We start from the raw sequence: 21,407 nt of genomic DNA on the forward strand, positions 1-21,407 counted from the left end.
TAGAAACAATGTTAGTAACAAGTATCAGGCACACTCTGAACATGCTCACAGGGTACTTGCTCTGCGCTCACTACCTGCAAAGTTTGGCCTGTTTTAAACACTAGGTTAAGTGCTGGGTGGTGGTGGCGGCAGCGCATGCCTTTAATCCCAGCACTTTGGAGGCAGAGGCAGGAGGATCTCTGTGAGTTCGAGGCCAACCTGGTATACAAAGCGAGTCCAGGACAGCCAAGGCTACACAGAGAAACCCTTTCTGGAAAAACCAAAGCCAAAACCAACCCACTTGGTTAAGCAGGTGTGCAGTGGCACAGTCTTGCCATCCCAGCACCCATGAGACAGCCGGGAAGATGTCAAGTGTCAGGTCAGTCGAGGCTCGGGAGGGAGTTTCAGGATAGCTTAGGCGACACCCTGAGACCCTGGCTCAAAAGCATGCAGAAAAATAACCCTAGGTTGAATAACTGCTCTTCAAAGCCGTGTCATCCATGATAAGCCTAGGAGTTGGACCTTATAGTCCCTACTTTACCCACGAACAGACCAGTGACTCCTCAGGAACAAGGAAGAGGAAAAATCGGGACTTGAGCACAGCACTTCCAGAGTTCCGCACAGCAGACCAGAATGAAGAACAAGTAAAGCTGTGTTGATGGCTGAACCATGACAAAGCAAGAACAAAGAGACAGCATCCTCCATGTGGAGAAAGTGTGACCAGGGCCACTTGCTGCCCCCTCCCCCACTCCCACCCCTTCTCCTGGGAATGAGGAAACCTTCCTGGCCTTAGCTAGACAAGCTCAGAGCTATGCCCTCTAACTCCCCGCTCTACAAACTTAGTGGGCACGGTTCAGGTCAATCCCTCCTCCTTTCAAGTCAGTGCCATAAATAGAAATGGCTCGGCACAGGCAAAGGAAATAATATTATTCACAGGAGGGAGGAAAATACAGTGGGAGATAGAGAGTTCTTCTTAGATGCCAGCACAGAGGGCCTGCCTCTGTTCTGCCAGAGCCAACCCAAACTTTAGAAAAACCTCAATCACTAATAAAGGATTGACTTTTGCGGGGTGGGGGTGGGGACAATCTGAGCTGGGGAACGATCCATTTTCTTAACATCCATGGCAGCGGGGACAGCAGCAGCATTTCCCAGACTGATAAGATCTCTACAGGAGTCAAGGCAACTCTAGACACCTGAGACGTACTGTAGTCAACATGACTACTTTAAAAACAAAGACTTTGTTTTGTGCAAGAACGTCAGTGACTTTCTAAAATTTATGCCTTGGGTTTTATTTCTCATGATTAAGATTTAAAAAAAAAAAAAAAGAGTCAGTGTTCCCAACAAAGAATCCCTTCCTTGTGACGCATCGCCAGTGTGTGTCTGCCAGGAGCATTTGCACAGCCGGCTTCTCGGCCCGGCACCCAAGCCTGTGGTGACTGGACTTACTTCCTTCTGCTGCGGCAGATCAGCATTCTCACTGAGAAGAAAGTTGACAAGAGATGCGTGGCCGTTCCGGGTCGCTGTCTGCAAAGCACTGACATTGAGCTGCAAGGAACAGATGGAGAGAGGGGAAGGGGGGAAACCCCCTTACTATCTGACTGTGCTCTGGCGCTTAGCATCCGGTGGTTAATTTATACAACGAAATAGTACAACCAAAGAAGGAAATCGAATGTGCTTCTGCTCATTTGAAGGCCTATCACCTGGAAGTGGCTTCTACTACCATGTCCTATGCCCGATGCCCTGACTGGGTCTCCAAAACTCATGATCCTAACAAGATGAGATGTGGGAGAGAAGACATCAGGCAGTGGTAATGTTGAGGGAGTGGAGCCCTCATAACAGTGTCCATGGTCTTACAAGAAAGGCCGGGAGGCTAGCTGGCCCCTCTGTCAGCCGTGGGAGGACCCAACAAATGGCTGCCAGTGATGCCGGTAAAGCGTCCCCCCCCCCCCCACAACCTGACCCTGTTAACGCCCAGGCTCGGGTTTCCAATCTCCAACTATGCGACATAAATGCTTGCTGCTCACATCACCCAGCTTTGTGTTATTATTATCATTATTATTGTTGTTGTTGTTACTACTAGTACTACTACCTGACCAAGGACACCAGGACTGTAGGCTCAATTTTCTTAACTAATATATTTTATTAACAACTTAGTGACCGAGCATACGTCACTTATAACCCGACTAACCAAAACAATAGGAAATGAGAATTAATAGACACAATAACAAAACCTTAAGGATATCAGTTCCGAGGAACAATTCTCCGGGCGTGAGCCGCAGGATTTCTTCTGCTGGAACCTGGGGTAACCAGAACCCAGAACCTCAGCGGGAGACGGAGCCCCAAAGCCTTCCCTCGGACAGTTCTCTCTAGGAGCGTCTTGAAGTGCAGCGATGAACAGCCAACTCTATCCCAAGTCTCCAAAAAGCCCCCACCTCCAGTTCTGGGCTCATTTATATATCTCCTCCCAGAGTCCGTTCACGGGATCTTTTCACCTGGCAACAATTAAGCTCCTGCACGAGGTGGTCGGTCTTCTAGTGGATTAACCTCACCTGTTCTCTCACGAGACCATTCCGATCCCACACTTGGAATCCTAAAAAGCAGGTTTCTCTCTCCTTCACCAGGACACTGGGACTCAGCACACACACAGTTAAATCTCTGCTTGCAGAACCAAGTTTACCACTGTGGTCCCCGGCAAATCCTTTCCTTGAGTTAAAATAGGTGACTGACATTGGCCTCAAAAACTGACCTCAATGGTTTCTGGTTCCCTGCCTCTGTTTATCCCCAGCCTTCCTCTTCTTTGCCAGGCATAGCCTCAAAGCTTAGCGGGAATTGCCACCTATGTGAAGTGTTGCTTCTCGGCCCTCTTACTCAATTCCTTTCACAACTCCCACTCACTCACTTCTACTGCCCCTTGCCACTCTCCAGTGCCTAAAGTATCTTTGCTTAGTGGCCACGCTAAGTGTTACTCAGCATAAAAATCACACCCTACTCTCGGTTAGCCTCCAGTCAACATCCAAGCAACCTAGCATGAGACTTGACAACAATAGAAGCCAATGAATTAGTCGTGGTTGATTATAAGATTGCCATAAAATATATCCGGGTCCTCCATATAAGGGCATTACAGAGAACTGCTTTCCCAAAGCAGCTGAGTCGTATCCCCTGACCTACTTGCCATTCCTCTATCAATAGCTAGGATTCATGTCTTCTTCATTTTTTTAAATATTTATTTATTTTATGTATATGAATGCTGTATCCATATGTACACCTGCATGTCAGAAGAAGGCATCAGATCCCATTATCAATAGCTGTGAGCCACCACGTGGTTGCTGAGAATTGAACTCAGGACCTCTGGAAGAGCAGGCAGTGCTCTTAACCTCTGAGCCATCTCTCCAGCCCCAGGATTCACTTTTTTACTCCCTTGAATGCAGGTGGACCCGCAGCTACTTTGACCAATGGACACGGCAGAAGTGATAAGGAGTCAGTTGCGGGCAGGGCCCCTGACCAGGCCAACAGCTTCCACTCCCTTCCTTTCGTGCAGCTGATAATTACTGCACTTCCTCTTGGGGCCAGCTGCCAAGCTATCCAAGACTGACTCTTCCATAGAGGCCACTTGTTGGTGCTCCAGTTGACCTCCCAGCTGACAGCTGGCAACATCTTCCAGGGAAGTGTGTGAGCCATCTTGGATATCTAGCCCAAATAAAACTTTACATGCCCCCAACCCTGGCCAACCTCTGACTATAATCATGTAAACAGACGCAAAGTAGAATTATCACAGATAACCCCCTGTCAACCCACTGTAAAAGTTTTTAGAATCAAAATGGATGTCCTTTTGAACAGTAAAAATAAATAAATAAATATTATCAACAGACCTTTCAAAGAGGGATCTAGTGTACAGATAGCTAATAGTGAGAGCTGTCCTAGTTACTGTTCTATTGCTGTGACGAAACACTGTTACCAAGGCAACTCATAGAAGAAAGAGTTTATTCCCTTAGTTTCAGAAGGTGAATCTACAACCGTTATGTCAGGATCATGGCAGCTGGCAGGCATCGTGCTGAGTCAGTGGCTGAGAGCTTACATGTTGAGATAGCAAGCATGAGGGAGGGGGAGGGGAGGGGAGAGGGAGAGAGAGACAGAGAGAGACAGAGACAGAGAGAGAGAGAAAGAGAGAGAGAGAGAGAGAGAGAGAGAGAGAGAGAGAGAGAGAGAGAGAGAGAGAGAGAATGTGTCCTGGGAATGGTATGAGCTTTTGAAACCTCAAAACCCACCCCTAAGGACACATCACCTACAAGACCACACTTCCTAATCCTACCCAAACAGTTCCACCAGCTAGAGACTAAGTTTCAAACATGTGAGCCTATGGGGGCCTTTCCCACTCAAACCACCACCAGAGCCAGGTGTGGTGGCACATGCCTTTAATCCCAGCATTCAGGAGGCAGGGGCAAGAGGATCTCTGTGAGTTCGAAGCCAGCCTGGTCTACAATGAGTCTGAGACAGCCAGAGCTCTGTGGAACAGAGAAACCCTATCTTGAAAAAAGCCAAACCACCACCAGATGTATTCACAAAAGACTTCCAGGACCATACTCTTGCACAAAAGAAACTGAAACCACAGAAAAAAAAATTCCTGGAAGCTGGGGCGAGGGGTGGGGGGTAGGGTGGTGGGAATGGTGGTGGTGTTATGGCTTAGCACATTATGTACTGGTCTTATGGAGGACTTCAGTTTGGTTCCCAGAACCCACGCAGGTAGCTCACAACCACCTGTAACCCCAGCTCCAGAGATCTGACATCCTTGTGCAACTGCACTCACGTGCACATACCTTGTCAAACATGTCCACCTACACATGCATACAAAAGTTAAAACTAAACCTTAAAAAATATACTACTTCTGCAAGGGACATCTGCCCAGCAACTTCCTGTTTGATCGTGTGGACCTACAACTCTCGCTGTTGATCCAGAGAGCCAACAATTTTTACTTCAGACACCTTAAGCAATCCTCCTCAGTTTTGACCCTAAGAATGTCCCTTGGCCACAACGACCTTCAGCAAAGTTACAGATTCCACATGCATTCTACTGCAGCATTACACCGTCCGTAAACCTAATCCTTAACTCTTTCATGTGTTGAGATTGACACACCATGAGAGATAATACCACACTGGCGTTCTGAGCCACAGAGCTTTGCTTGTTTTTTTGTGAAGCAATAGAGAGTAGCTAACTGAAAGCCAGCTTGAGCTGGTGCTAACCATTTGTGTAACCTGGCTTAGAAGGCTTATGAGTACAGGCCTCTGTAAAAACAGTATAACCACCTATGTTTGTTTGTTTGTTTGTTTGTTTGTTTGTTTTTACCACTACAGGTTGCTGCCACAAACTTAGTGTAACAACAACAACAATTATCATATTATTATTATTATTATTATTATTATTATTATTATTATTATTATTATTATTATTATTAAAACAATGACAATAAAGTATCATCATCATGCAGTTCCAAATGGTAAGAAGTCTAATGTGGGTTCTGGAGGCTGCTGGGTAAACTGGTTTTTAGATGCCTAGATGCATTGGCTTATGGCTCCCTCTCTCCATCTTTAAAAATCAGCGGTATTTAGCTGGGTCCTCCCTGTTTTCCTCTCCTCTTTAACAGACTCCTACGACAACTTTACCCAGGATAATTTCATATGAAGATCAGCTGGTTTTGCCATATAACCACATATGGGTTCATTGGAATAAGATATCTCTGGGCACCAGGGGAGCATCGTTCTTCCTGCAATGCCCTCCTGCCTCTTTCCTTTAAGCCACAGTAATGCTGAAGAGATAAATATCGTTTTATTCATCCCACAAACATGCTGAGCACTCATTATGTGACAAACCGTGTCAGAAAGATATGTTTATAAGCATGTCTATTAGACGCCTGAGATTAGATTCCAATTGATCCACGGCTTGGTGGACTGGTAGATTGGTATATCCATAGCCTTAGAGTAACATCTAATGAATAGATTCTAGATGTTGTTAGGAGAACAACACTGGCTGGTTACTGTCAACTACAATGTGAACTAAAAGAACCAACTGGAGCCAGGCGAGGTGGCGCACGCCTTTAATCCCAGCACTTGGAATGCAGAGGCAGGTGGATCTCTGTGAGTTCGAGGCCAACTTGGTCTACAGAGTGAGTTCCAGGACAGCCTGGGCTACACAGAGAAACTCTATCTCAGAAGCAGAACAAAAAACAAGAAGAGAAGGAGAGAGAGAGAGAGAGAGAGAGAGAGAGAGAGAGAGAGAGAGAGAGAGAGAGAGAGAGAGAGAGAGAGAGAGAGAACAAATAAACAAAATAGCTATTTTGTATTGAATGACCAAGAAAGCATTTTGGCGGGAAAGTGTCATTTAGAATGAGATCAGAATGACGAAGGCACCCCTGGGAAGATCTGAGGTCACCTAACTCAGAAACTAATGTCTCAAGAGCTCAAAGCCAGCACCCTATGGTAGAAGCTGTGGGCCTATGTAGCCATCTGCCCAACCCTACAGGCTCAGTGTGCATAGCCTATGTATGGGCTTTACAGGAGATAAAGAAACATGTGCAAGTTGGTTCGAGTATATGGGTGTTTTGTCTGCATGTATGTCTGTGCACTGTATGCATGTCTGGTCCTCAAGAAGACCAGTGCAGGGTGTCCGATCTCCTGGAGCTGGAGTTACAAACTATTATGCTCCACTATGTGGGTGCTGGGAGTCAAACCCTAGTCCTCTGGAAGAGCAGCTTCTTAATGGGTAGGCCCTCTATCTCTCCAGCTCCAGAAATATGTGGAACTTAAGAAAAAAAAATAATAATAATAACTACTAGCTCCAAGATGCCAAAAGAAAGCCACAAAATTGAAGTGAATAAATATTTAATCGACACATTTCTACTTCATTGATTGTTAAATGTAATGCCATAAAATATTCATTACATTTGTAAATGACTTGGAGTTCTCATTTCTTTAACCTCCTGAAAATTCCCAAGAATATACACAGTGTTCTAAGAAATCAATCATGTATAAATTAGATGACATTCACTGCAGCCAAATTATTATAAAAATAAAAATAAAAGATCTGCTTAGAGTGACAGTGGTAATAAATATTAGAGATGTAGGGAAATATAAATACACTTGATATGATATGATGTAAGGCTTCCAGGAGCTTGAGTTTTGAGGGCTTACAAAAGTTATCCTGGGCCCCCCGGCAGCTGCTACAATGCTGAGGAGAGCCTATCACCCACACTGGGCAGTCTCTCTAGCACAAATGGAGGAAGTCCGCTTACAATTGAATCCATGACCTTACTCCAATTGCCTCCTCAGAAATGACTCTCTCTCCTTAGCGACAGGGAAATATGAGAGAACACAAAAGCCATCTCCTAGAGGCCAAGCGGGGCTGGTGTTAGCAAGGTGAAGGATTCCCGTGACTGACTCCATCCCTGCAGATACAAAAGCAAAATGAAGTCCAAAGCACCTTTGATGGTGAATACCGCTGCAGCTGGCTTCTTAGTCTACACTTATTTGATGGAAGTCTTCTCCAGGATTAATGAGAACACTTCTGGACTATGATGGATGCTGTAATTATTTATCTAGGAGCTGTGCTCATGAACAAAGGCAAAAGCCTCTAGAAGTTGTATTAAGTTGTCACTGCTATCATGAAGTGCTTGAGGTAGGCTAGTTGATAAGGAAATAAGGTTTGTCTTGCTCAGTTATTGCAAAAAGGAAGTCCAAAACTCATAGAGTGGGTTCTGGAAAGGTAAGCTAGGCTGCACCAGCCAATCACGGGGCTCCACCCTAACTAATCCCTTTCCAAAGGCTGTACCTCTAAGTACCATGGTTGCGTTACTATGGTTCCACCCTCAATACTGCTATTAGGAGGCTTTGGAGGTTAAACCCCTTGGTGATTTGGGAGAAACAAACCTATTCAAGCAACAGCTCTGGTAAGAGCTGGCTGTGGACTTACAGCAACTTCCACCAGCTGAGGCTGTTGATGAGAGAAAGTAGATGCTGGGAATCTGTTGGGGGCGGGATGTGACCTTGTGCATGGGAAAAATCACTGCAAAGCCAAATCCCAATGAAGGCAGAATAAGCTAATATAGAAGCTATGGGGGTTCAGACCCAGGAGTGGGCCTCAGAGTCCTGCTGACCAGGGAGGCCATCCCAAGGACTTGGAGTGGACGGTCTTGGGGACACGGAAGGTTTCCACACCCTGAACTCTTTTTTTTTTTCTTTTCCAGTATTTACCTTTATTATTTTTAGTTGAGTATAGGTGTATGTCTGCATGTGGGTTCCTGTGGAGGCCAGAGGTAGTGTACCCCTAAAACTAGAGTTATGGATGGCCGTAGCTAATCTGATGTGGGCTGTGGGAATTGAACTAGAGTCCTCTGGAAGAGCAGCTAGTGCGCTTAACTCCTGATTGATCTCTGCAACTGACAAATTCTTAATTCTTATCCTATGATTGTTTGTTGTATCAATAACCTTGCAATATTGTTGAGAAGTAACTCACTATTTTTTATTTATATTCTCTCTTAAGGTACTTGTCAATGTCTATGTAAATCCATTATTAACATTTATTATATCACTTTTAATTAGTGTTCTATATTTATATATTGTAATGTATTTGTAGTATTCTCATTATAATTTCTTGAGATTAGTTTATGAGGTTTTTTGGGTTTTTTTGGTTTTTTGTTTGTTTGTTTTTTGGTTTTTTCGAGACAGGGTTTCTCTGTGTAGCCTTGACTATGCTGGACTCGCTTTGTAGACGAGGCTGGCCTCAAACTCACAGCGATCTGCTTGCCTCTTCCTCCCAAGTTCTGGGATTAAAGGCGTGCGCCACCACTGCCCAGCGAGCGTTTTAATTTTTAATAGCAACATATTTTTCCAATTGACAAATTCACCAAACTCACATCTGGCACCTCCTGCTATTCACTGCATGCACAGCCTGTATGACTTCTCTGGCCATTGATAGTAATGACATCACCTACGTCAAGGAAGGGCCTATATTTTTCCTCCTCTTAAATTATTCTCTCATTATAATGTCCCATAAGTGATTTTAAAAACGACAGTAACAAATTGTTTTTCAGAAGGATCTAAGCCATGGCAGCAGTATACAAGGGGTGGGGGGAAACATTATTGTTTGGGGCTTTGTAGCTTTTGTGAAGGAATTGCTTACCCATTGTGCTAATACAGAGATTCAAATAAAGGCCACAGCAAGGTGCAGAGTAGTGTAAATTACATGGTGTGCTGCTGTGTAGATGAATGTCCAATCCAGTCACACTTTTTTGAATGAACGGCAACTTCCTGAGAGGCTGAGTCCCGAGAAACAGAACTGAAATGTAGGGTTAGGCAGGACACTTTTCTACCATCTATTCTTTGGATTTTCTGTCATGAGTTATTTTCATTGTAATTTAATATTAATTGGAAAAAACACGGGTAACCCATCTGAACTCACAGGCTCCAGCATGAGTTTGGATCTTTGTGTTGCCACTGTGGTATGGCCCTGGATCAGCTTCTTGCTCTTTCTAGGTCATTGTTTCTTGGTATAAAAAGAAGTGAAGCGAGTATACACCATTTGTCTCTTTTTGCTTCTGGGTGAACTCACTCATTATGATCATTTCTAGTTCAATCCATTTGTCCACAAGTTTCGGGAATACCTTGTTTTTAATAGCTGAATAGTATTCCATAGTGTAAACGTACCACAGTTTCTTTATCCATTCTCCTACTGAGGGACACTTAGGCTGTCCCCTGGATGGGGAGGCCTGATGGCACTCAGAGGAAGGATAACAGGTCACCAAGAAGAGACTCGATACCCTATGAGCATATACAGGGGGAGGAGGTCCTCCTCAGTCACAGACATAGGGGAGGGGAGTAGGGGGGAAGCGGGAGGGAAGGAGGGGGGAATGGGAGGATACAAGGGATGGTCTAACAATTGAGATGTAATATGAATAAATTAAAAGAAAAAAGAAAAAGAAAAGGAAGTGAAGCTAGTGATGTAGTGTAGTAATGTGGTACAGTTTGAATAAGAATGGCCCCCATAGGCCCATATATTTGAATGTTTAGTCCTCAACTGAGACTATTTAGGAAGGACTAATGGGTGTGCCCTTACTAGAGTAGATGTGTCCCTGTGGAAGAAAGTGTGTCACTGCAGGTGGGCTCTGAGGTTTCAAGAGTCATGCCAGGCCCATTCTTACTTTTTGCCTTCTGCCTGTGGATCGGGATGTGAGCTCTCAGCCACCGCTCCAGCGCATGCCTGCCTGCTGCCTGAAACTGTAAGCGAGCCCCCCAGCTAACCGGTCTATTGTATAAAGTGCCTTGCTCATGGTGTCTCTTCACGGCAATTGGACAGTAACTTGAAGTTTTTGAAATCTGTTAGCACCATGATTAAACACAATGAGTTTTGTATTGTAAGCCAGACAGCATCCTGCTTTCTTCAGGTCCAAGATGGTGCCAGGAGCCTTTCACACAGCAAACTATTTCTTTTCCTTTAGTATTTGCTGTCAGCGAGTGGTGTTTTAAGGACACCTGTCATCTTGCTGTGTCGGGTCTTCGCTCCTTTTTTCTTGTTTTCAGTTATTCCTCAAATGAATTGGAAGAACAACATTGCTTCTGAAGAGACATGTGGTGAATCATTAATTCCTTTTTTGTTTTTTGCTTTTTTTGTTCTCTGATTTTTGTTTTTGTAGTCCTGGCTGTCGGGGACTCCCTCTGTAGACCAGGCTGGCCTCGAACTCACAGTGATCCGCCTGCCTCTGCCTCCCAAGTGCTGGGATTAAAGGTGTGTGCCAACACCACCTGGCTGAATCATTAATTCTTATGCAAAGCAGGACATACTAAAAATCTTAGTTCTATGAAAACCCAGAGAATCATCAATTAAGGACCAGAGTTCTAATTACTATTCTAAGCCATCTCCCACTGTGTGGTTGCTCACAGCCCAGATCTCATACTTTGTTTGGAATGTTGACATCACTCCCTCCTGCCAGGAGCACGCGACTGCATTCCTCGTGACCTCCTTCGACAGCCAACATGAATGGAGTTTCTCCATTCTGACAAGAAGAAAAGAAAGTTAGGATTAATTTCCCCTTGGCATGAAATAGAAATACCTTGAGAAACAGCATGCTTCTGATGTCTTTGGGGCATGATTCTTTTTGTTGTTAGCACTACTTGACATGTATGTGCCAACATATACTGCCAAGACCATACACTTTGATACAGTCAAAGGATATGAAAAATCCTACCGGGGCATGGTCCATGCTACCCTCATTGTGTATACAAGAAAGCCAAACAGCTGCTGACCAGAGCCTTTCTTCATCAACCTGTCTTAGCCAACTCAGCCCAGCAATACTCAGTTTCTGTCCTCTGGACCAGGCCTGGACACACTGTCTGTTATGCATGTGTGTGTTGTACACACACATACACACACACCAGGAAACTAAAAACCAAAAATAACAACAATGACAAAAGCCAACTCTCTCTGCCAAAGTCTATTGGAATGGCAAAACTGAGATAACATAGCTTCACCTCCTAGGTGAAAGCTTTGGTTTCTGAAATAAATTTTCATGGCACACTGTATATTCAGCTATAATCACATGTAGCCCAATAGTGTATGTTTTTCCCTATGTCTCTCTTGTCCTGTAGTGTAAAAACACATACTTAATCTAAAAACAAATGGCTTCTTCTTCTTTTTTTGTTGAAAAGAAATTTTTAATTCATGCAATGTATTCTGATCACAGGTTCTTGTCCCTCAACTCCTTCCAGATCCCCCCATCTCACCCAATCCCATGTGCTCTCTCTCTCTCTCTTTCTCTCTCTCTCTCTCTCTCTCACACACACACACACACACACACACACACACACACACAAACAGGCAAACAAAAAACAAAAGTGAATAAAAAACAAACACACACATAAACAAAACCCATAAAGCCACAAATTTGAAAACATAATATACAAACCAAAACCAGACCCACAAAAATAAATAAATAAATAAATAAATAAATCCAAAAGAAAACCATATGAGACACACACACACCCACACAAAATCTACAGAAATACATTGTGTTTGTTTGTGTCGGCCATCTACTGCTGAGTGAGGAGCCTCCCCTGAAGTGTAGTTTGTATACCCAGCGAGAACCATTGGAGACAGCTAATTTTTCCTTTGCAAGCAGTTGTCAACTGGAGACAGCGCCTCCGAGTTGGAAGCATGTGTCCACTTCCCCTCTCGGTGCTGGGATCTCATCTGTCTTGAAACTGTACAGGCCCCATGGGTGCTGCCTGCTGCCCGGCTCTGTAGTGTCTGGCAGGCAGCATTTCTTCGGCACCATCCCTCCCTCTTCCTCTTGCAAATGGCTTTTGAGTGAATCAACAAATGCCCTGCTAAAGGGTACTTGGAAAAAAACCAAAACAAAACAGCAGAACTCTTCAGTGTTGTATTTTATGCAGGTGGCATCCCGTGGATGTCCTGCCCTTTTCTAGAAAGCGCCTCCAGCCCTGCCCTTTAAGTCCTGTGGCCTGCTGAACGCACATCTCCGCATACCTCATTGGTCTCGTTGACTTCCTGCCACTGAGTCAGTAGAGCCTGCACTGCCTGGCTGTGGCCATGCATCGCAGCCAGGTGCAAGGCGGTGTTCCCCTCCTGCAACAGAGAGGCATCCCAGGTGAGATTGCCTGTGCTGAGGAATACTCCCCCCAACACGAGGGCGCAGTGTGACCTCTAGAAGTCTTTTCTAAATTTTTAATGAAAAGCCTTGGCCAGTTGAACCAGTGGGGAGGAAAAAAACAATTATTCTTGCTTGAATTTGATACTAATTCTCTAGGAGAAAAAAAAAACAAAAAACAAAAAAACGACTTAGCCTATGTTAGGGTACACTGATAGGACCAATCTGAGCAGTAATCTTAGTAACACATATCACACATATCAAAAGATTTATGGTGCAAAACTCTTAGACCTGTAATTCAGCGTCTGAGAATTTCCCCTAAGAAAGCCATCAAAGATGTCCATTTTCCTTTTGTCGTTAATGTGGGACCAAGTCCACAGCAGTCCTCAAGGAAGGCTAGAAGAGGGATGGAGTTTATTGAGGATAGGCCATCTGTCAGGCGTGGTGGCACACGTCTTTAATGCCAACACTTGGGAGGCAGAGGCAGGTGGGTCGCTGTGAGCTCGAGGCCAGCCTGGTCTACAAAGTGAGTCTAGGACAGCCATGACTATACAGAGAAACCCTGTCTCGAAACAAAACAAAACAAACAAACAAACAAGAGTGGCCCCTCCTTTAGGGATACTGCTTCACAAGCCACTCTGAAGCCACGCTCATCAAGCCTCTAGCTTAGAAGAGTCACACTCAACATGAAGTAGAAAACTCTAAGAAGTGAACTAATTTCAAAACCTACCAATCATAGCCAGGCATGGTGGCGCACACCTTTAATCTCAGCACTCAGGAGGCAGAGGCAGGTGGATCACTGTGAGTCGAAGGTCACCTGGTCTACACACCAAGCTCCAGGACAGCCAGTTACATAAAGCACTAGTTCTCAACTTGTAGGTTGTGACCCTTTGGGGTGGGGGTCGAACAACCATTTACAGGGGTTACACATCCTGCATGTCAGATATTTACATGATGACTCATAACAGTGGCAAAATTACAGTTATGAAATAGCAACAAATAATTTTATGGTTGGGGGAATCACCACAACATGAGAAATTGTATTAAGGGTCACAGCATTAGAAAGGTTGAGAACTAACGACATAGTGAGAGAAACTTTGTCTCAAAAACAAAACAAAAACCCACCTACCAATCATGACCATCCACAGCAAAAGTGGATGGATTTTACCCATGCAGTCCATGATTGTCAGTAGTAACAATTTAAGAATCCTACTGCAGACCAGAAAAAAAACCCAGCCATGCAATCTGCACACCAACTGTTACTCCTCTTTGGCCTCAGTTAAAAAAAATAATAATAATAAATAAAGATATTGGGAGGCAGAAGCTTGCAGAAGTTTGAAGCCAGCATGGTCTACAGAGTGAGTTCAAGACAGCCAGAGTACACAGAGAAAACTGTCTCAAAACAAAACAAAACAAAACAAAACACCTAAGTACAACTCACCTTGTCTTTTTCTGAAGTATGCAGATTAAGGTAGATAAACTTTTCAATCATTTCAACATGGCCCCTTTCAGCTGCCAAAAGAAATGGTTTTCTTCCTCTCTGAAAATCAATCACAAAGTCTACATTTATTACACATTTAACGTATAACACATTAACTGACAAGGCGCAGGTAGCATTTTAAAGATGATGAGGCAGCTAAGATGGCCCCTCTGATGGGAAGAGAATAATAATTTCTCTGAACCCAAGCCAGATCCAGTTGTGGATTGTCATCAGAACCGCGAAGAACCCCATATCGTCATTGAGTCAGTCTCACGATGACAAGTGTTCAGAAGAGGTCCTCTGGAGGTCAGAGGAGTGCTACGTCACAGTCTAACGATCAGATACCATTTCAAATGTAGCAAGGGTTCCTGAACGGATCAGCCGTTCTTCCATTCCATTCAGCGAGCTACTGAGAAATTAGCTTACGCCGCCAGGTCCTGCGTGAAGCGCCAGGGCATCTCACTGAGTCTCACTGATAAAAACACAGGACGCAAAAAGTCTTCAGGGTTTAACACACATGAAGCTTATTCAAATATACCATTTGGCCAGTTGGATTTTACTTTATTTTTAAAGATGTGTTTATTTGCATTTAATGTGTGTGTGTGTGTGTGTGTGTGTGTGTGTGTGTGTAAACCTGAGTGTATATATGGGCACCGTGTGTATGCATGGTGCTTTCAGAGGCTAGAAGAGGACATTGGATCCCCTGGAACTAGAGTTGAAAACTGTTGTGAGCCTCCATGTTGGTGCTAAGAACTGAACCCAGGTCCTCTGCAAAAGCAGCAAGTATTTTTAACCACTGAGCCATCGCTCCAGCCGCCACTCAATCAAATTCGGGGTCATTTTCACTGGCTGTTATAACTCCAAGAATCAATCAGAAAACTCTAGAGTGTGGGTCTATTTGAAACAGAAACAAAAAGTGGAGCAGAAACATCCAGAAACCCCAGTGAGGAGAGGCATGTAGAGCCAATTCTTCAAATATAGAACGTTTGAGTAATTGTTATTTCTCCAAGGTTTCCTGCTGGTAACAGGGACTGCATTTGCAGTAGCCAAAATGTCATCAAGAGACGTGAAAGATGCATGGAAAACTTAATTTTTCAACTTGAGCTATTTTTGAAAACGAGGAAGAGGAAATTGGATGACAAAACAGTCAAAGATGAATTTTCTTCAACTAAAACGAAGGGAACTTGGCTTGCCTTAGTGTGGTATCTGAGAGCTTAGCAAGACACCTCTAATGTACAGAAGGTACACGATTTATAAATAGGGCTCTGAATCTGTCAGCTAATTGTTAACTAAATGGTGTTTAACAAAAAAGATTGTGGCCACTGTTTGCTCCTAAGGGAGGAAAAAGGAAGAGAAACAGCCTAAAATAGTCCAGAGCCTAAAACAAAATGAAAGACATCTGCTGAGAACAGCCCTGTGGAGATCTGGGTCCATGAATGTCAGAACCTGGAGAAACAAACTAGCACCAAAACGTTCACATGATCCAATTGTTCGTTGGCCACACAGATTGTCAATGAGAGCGACATCTCCAGCCCTTCAAAGCTTGAAGAGATGACAGCCTTCCTTATTCTCAGGAAATCACCGAAGGGTAAAGGGAAGGAATGGGTTGCGTTGGAGCCACAGTTTCCTGCTCATAGGCTGTGTTATGGCTGACGGACAAAGCCTAATCCATTTGAAAATGACACACTGATAGTGACTGTCAGTGACTTAAAAACAGTATCCACAAATGGCAGCAACAGATGAAGAGTCACGTGAACAACTTGAGCTGGTGAATGTTATTTATCAACTTGGTCCGACTGTGAGATGGCGCTGGGAAAGCGCGTCACCAGGAGTGTCTGCGACGGCATTTCCAGGCAGGATTTGAGACTGAGGGCTTTGACCTAATGAATGGTTTGACCCACTGATGGACTTGGATTTTGAATAGATTATTGGAGGGGACAGAACTGTGGAAGATAGGCCTGGTGGAAGGATTCAGTCACTGAGGACCTGTCCATGGGGCCTGTCCACTGCTGCCTCTGTCCTACTGTGCTCAGATCAGAGTCCTGGCTACTATGGTGAAGCCATGCATTTCCCAACGTGATAAATACAATCTCTGAAATCGTGAGCTATGATAAAATTTTTCTCTCCTTCTAAACTGTTCTCTTGGGTATGTGTCATTGTGGGAACAAACGCGAGGAGCGTATAAATCCTGGATGAAAAGTGTCGCTGCTGTTTTATCACTGCAAAAAGACATCATGACCATGCCAACTCTTATAAAAGAAAGAATTTAACTGCAGCCGGTTTAGTCCATTACCATCATGGAGGGGACACATGGCAGGACAAAGGTAGACACAGTGCTGGAGACGATCAGAGAGTTCTACATCCGGATAGGCAGGCAGCAGGAAGAGCCAGACACTGGACCTGGTTTGAGCATTTGAAACCCCAAAGCCTACCCCTGGTCACACACTACCTACTCCAACAAGGCCACACCCACTCCAACAAGGCCACGCCCACTCCAACAAGGCCACGCCCACTCCAACAAGGCCACGCCTTCTAATGCTGCCTTTTGGGGGCTGTTCTAATTCAAACCACCACAAAAGCCATATATCCTACGTCATTCAGGTTATATATATCATGCACAACTTACACACTACTTAGTGTGATTGTATGTGGCCAAGAGGAGACACAAAGCTGCCTAAGGCGGCGGCTAATGCACTGTATCGGGAGATAAAAACACCTATTACCTGACTTCCCTTAGCCCATTTTGATCCTGCTCTTAAAACTCTAAGACCTCCACCAAGAACTACTTGATTGAGCTGTTCACACATCACACCAGGCCAGTAAGAGTCAGCCATGGGATTTTTTTTTCTAAGACATTAGATGATGTCTTAGATGATGACATTAGCCCTCTTTGCCACTTGGTAAGTAGACTGTGACTAAGAACGAGGACAGAATAGTAGAAAATAGAACTGAAACGTAGAAAGAGATAAAGAGTGTTGATGGTAATATTTGAACTCTAGAGTTCTGACACAACTAAAGCCACTTGTACCTGCATGGGATGATAAATTCCCTCTGTAAAAAAAAAAAAAAAAAAAAAAAAAATATATATATATATATATATATATGTATATATATATATACACACACATATACATGCATATATATGTATATATATATATAGATAAATATTTGACAAAACTTTTAAGGGAAAAAAAAAGGGTTATTTGGGTCCATGGGTGCAGAAGTTTCAGTCCACTGTTGGTTGGCTCTGTGGCCTTTAGTCTGAAACATCATGAAGGAAGGGGCACAGACAAGTCGCCTATGGCATCCAGGAAGCAAAGAGAAACAAACAAAAGGCAGGAAGGAGCCAGGACCGAGACATACCTTCCAAAGGCACTTCCCCTTGCTAGTTCCCACTTCACACAGTTCCACCCTCTCCCAACAGTCTACTCAAACCCTGCACCCACCACCAACAGGTGAATCTACTAAGCTGGCGCCTTTGCAATCTAACCATACCTGGAAAGGCTTTCTCAGGCAGGAGAAGATGTGAGCCTGCCCAATCGCCTAAGTGTTTCGCAATCAAATCAAGTTGCCAAGGAAGATTGGTTGGTGGACTTTATTTTTCTAGTGCTGGAACCTGACCCAGGGCTTTGTGCGTGTTAGACAAGTCTACCAAAAAGAACTTTATCCCCAGGCCAAGGATTTCTTTAAAGTGGTGGTTCTCAACTTGTGAGTTGTGACCTCTTTGGCAAACCTCTATGTCCAAAAAAATTTTTTACATTATAATACAATTCAGAACAGTAGAAAAATTACAGTTATAAAGTAGCATTGAAAATAACTTCATGGTTGGGGTCACCACAACATGAGGAGCTGTATTACAGGGTCACAGCATTAGGGAGGCTGAGAGCCACTGCTCGAGGAGATCTTGGGTGTCAGGGCCATAACATCATCATAGGCCACATTTGCTACCAGTCTACTTAGATGTAGGGACCATAGCTTGCTGGTGGTCATGCCTTTTCATATTATGCCATTTACTGCATACAGTGCTGCCATCTGCTAGGCCTTTCCTGATTGTCCCCTGTTGTGTACAGTGCTCAGGTAACTTGCTTTGGTGGTGGCGACTGGTTTAGAATTAAGCATATGATTCAAAGAGGACCAAACAGAATTGCTCGTGGCACTAGTACAAAAGCTTTGATAGGAAAGGGCTTTTTTTTGTCTTTGGGTCAGAATCCACAAGGGTATTATCTGCAAGCTGTGAACCATACCAAGGACATAGGGAGGACCAGAAGAGGCGGCATGGCAGCTAGCAGCTGCAGGAAGAAATAAAAGTTGGCAAGTCACACCTCCAAGGACCTCGTGTATAAGTTAGCAAATTGTCTTTATTTCTGAGCCCAGATTAAGAGGACTTTTTGTTACTTGTAACAGGAAGAATTCTAATATATATTTAGCAGTTTAAGGACTATCGTTTCAATGTATGTGTATAGTATATGGAAAAAAAATATCAACCTGGGTTCTTTTTTCATTACTACGATACCAAAGGTAGGGCCACTGTAGGCAGTTAAAGAAGTTTATTTTGACTCATGGTTCTAGAAGGGCGAGGTCTAGGCCCACATCTGGGAAAGGCCTTCTTGCTTATGAATTCCTGAGACACTGCAAGAGGCAGAAAGCAAGAGATAAAGGGATTGTGTGTGTCTCTCTCTCATTATAAAACCAGGTTTCAATGGCTGAGCTTCCACTCTGATGGCAGCATCTAATCCTGATCATTTCCCAGAAGCCCTGCCTACTAACACCACAGTTGGTTTAAGGTCATTAACACGTGACTCTGGGGATTTAACTCCTGTTGGAGCCTGAAGCAGCTAATCGCCTTGCAACCATAGGAAGGGCAAACACTTCTCTAGAAGAATTACTGGCCCTGGTCTTTTTTTGTTTGTTTGTTTGTTTGTTTGTTTTTGTTTTGTTTTCTTTTTCGAGACAGGGTTTCTCTGTGTAGCCTTGGCCATCCTGGACTCACTTTGTAGACCAGGCTGGCCTCGAACTCACAGCGATCCACCTGCCTCTGCCTCCTGAGTGCTGGGATTAAAGGCATGCGCCACCACGCCCGGCTCCTTTTTTTTTTTTCTTTCTTTTTTTAAATAGCCCGACTCTTTTGACCCTGGCTTGCTGCAAAGCTTTGCCTTTTCATACAGCTAAACAAAGTTTCAGAGGACCCACACCCAAAGAAAGCTTACATCATGAGAGGTTCCAGGAGAGACTGAGCTAACACTGATGAAGTGTCTTGCTTTCCAACAGAAGAGCTAAGTCTTCGAACTTTGGATGCCCTTTGTAGATGTTACCAAGGAGGACTGGGGAGCGGGGGGGGGGGGGGGGGGGGAGTAAATCCCATGTTACACAAAAGACGATGTTCAACATAATCTTTATCTTCTTAAATACTCCAAAAGTACCTTAAAGATGAACTGATAATACAATGTAAATAATAAGATGTAAATCTTCTTTCTCGCCTTGGTACATGTGATTAGGCAAAAAAAAAAAAAAAAAAATAGCAATAGGAATTTCAAAACCATATGTATTTTTTTAAAAATAAAGTTTCTTATCATGCCATTTCATTTTTCAAAGAAACAACCCAACCTATTTGAATTATGTTCAAGTAGGCTTCTATCCAGTACAGTCTCGAGGGATTCCCTATATTTGGAAGGCAGGAAAACTTCCCAGCCAAGTCCTCCGAGAGTGTCCAAGCTCTGGGCTTCACGCCTGGAGCAGATCACCATGCCTTCTGGCCCAGGATCCTGCACCTTCGTTTAACTAGAATAAAGCGCATCCAGGGCTCTGGTTCCTTTAGGCTCTCCTTTGTTAGCTCGTGTTTTTAACCAGCTATGTTTTAACTTGATGCATTTGAATTTTTGGGGGGGACATGTAAACAAGTCTGAGGAATTGAAACAGTCCATTATAAATTATTTGATGGCTCAAATTCAGTAAGTCACCAAGTGCAACCAAAATGTCAAAACCAGCCACCCAAAGTCCCACCAGACAGACCCATTCTTCACCTCCGGAATAGTTAGCTGGGACACGGCTCCCTGGTGTCTTTTTGTGTACATCCATGTCCCAGAGCATCTCCCTTTATGGGAAGCAGAATCCAGCATAAAGGGGAAACCCAGAGGAAAGCAGGACCAGAACCATGCCTCTGAGTGTTCAGAGCTGCAGGAGCAGCTCAGCTGCAAGGGGTGGGGGCAGGGCACGACCCCCTGGGTGAATTCTTTTTATTAAGGTACAGCTGATAGCTTTGGCTAACTGCCACCTCAGTACATTTGGCCCATGTATCCATCGATGAATGAAACTATTCACAATCCAAAATGATCAGGGAGGGGTGGGGAAACAAACTCCTGTTATTTACTGAACATGTAGGCGTTTTCTTTGTCATTCACCTAGCCACGTGCTTTAATAAATTACACAACATTATCTTTGGAGCAGGTATCAACGGCAATTGAGAGCTGCTTTAAAGGGCACAGGAGGCTGTGTGTAGGTTATATAAAAGTGCTCCACCATTTTATATAAGGATTTGGTCTTCTGCCTATTTTACCATCCAAGAGGAGGCCTGGAACGAGTCCCCTGTGGATGCTAAGGGTTGCCTGAATAAGAAAACAGATGTCTTTTCAATCCTCCTTCCACTCTTGACTATCAACCCTCCCCACAAAGAAGCCACTTTTGACTTACAAAGACTTCCAGCTCAGAGCCTGTCAGGCCGGTAGGTGTTCCCAACATGCACACGACACAGAAGAACAGCCAAATGTGCACATTTCCAGCCAACACGCAAGTGACCTGTGCAGCTCTCCTTCTGTCTCCCCCTCTCCCAACATTGTCACTTCTTTAGTTTTGATCACAGATGGAGAGGCTGGCCTACAGATTCAAAGCATTGAGACTACTTAGCCCCAAAGTCCTGGCTCTGATCTCCCCTCCTCTGCTAACATTGCAGTGATTGGATGGACATCCATCGAAACTCTCTAAGGCCTAGTTAAATTCATTTCATCTTAAAGGCCACTTCCTGGGAAAGCTCCTCTTGCCAGAGTCTAGAATTCCCTCGAAACCAAAGAATTTCATTGACCTTGTTACAGGACCAAGCACTTTCTGATGAGAAGAGGCCAGGCAGGAGGGTAACACGCTGAGAGAGAGGGATTCCTCCTGCACACTGGCTCTTGCGAAATCCACCATACCTTTCTACAAATGATGAGTCATTAGCCATCACTTCCTAATCCCAGCTCCAAACAGGCTTCTTTTTCTACCTTTTAAAATCATGGTAAAATACTCATAACATAACATTTACCAGTC

At 44.1% G+C, this 21,407-nt stretch overlaps 1 protein-coding gene across 2 annotated transcripts in view; it reads right to left on the reverse strand.

Moving 5' to 3' along the window:
* Ankdd1b (ankyrin repeat and death domain containing 1B) overlaps window positions 1–21,407 on the reverse strand; it is a 58,572-nt gene that overhangs the window by 17,749 nt on the left and 19,416 nt on the right. The window contains exons 6-9 of one of the 2 annotated variants that reach the window (XM_051172371.1): window positions 14,070–14,168; window positions 12,508–12,606; window positions 10,919–11,017; window positions 1,426–1,524 (exon numbers count right to left, since the gene is read on the reverse strand). In XM_051172371.1, the coding sequence (XP_051028328.1) occupies window positions 1,426–1,524; window positions 10,919–11,017; window positions 12,508–12,606; window positions 14,070–14,168 (396 nt within the window). The remainder of the gene's footprint in view (window positions 1–1,425; window positions 1,525–10,918; window positions 11,018–12,507; window positions 12,607–14,069; window positions 14,169–21,407) is intronic. The other variant, XM_051172373.1, reaches the window with a different exon arrangement.

This window comes from Acomys russatus, chromosome 30, assembly GCF_903995435.1.
Source record: "Acomys russatus chromosome 30, mAcoRus1.1, whole genome shotgun sequence".
Lineage (NCBI taxonomy): Eukaryota > Metazoa > Chordata > Mammalia > Rodentia > Muridae > Acomys > Acomys russatus.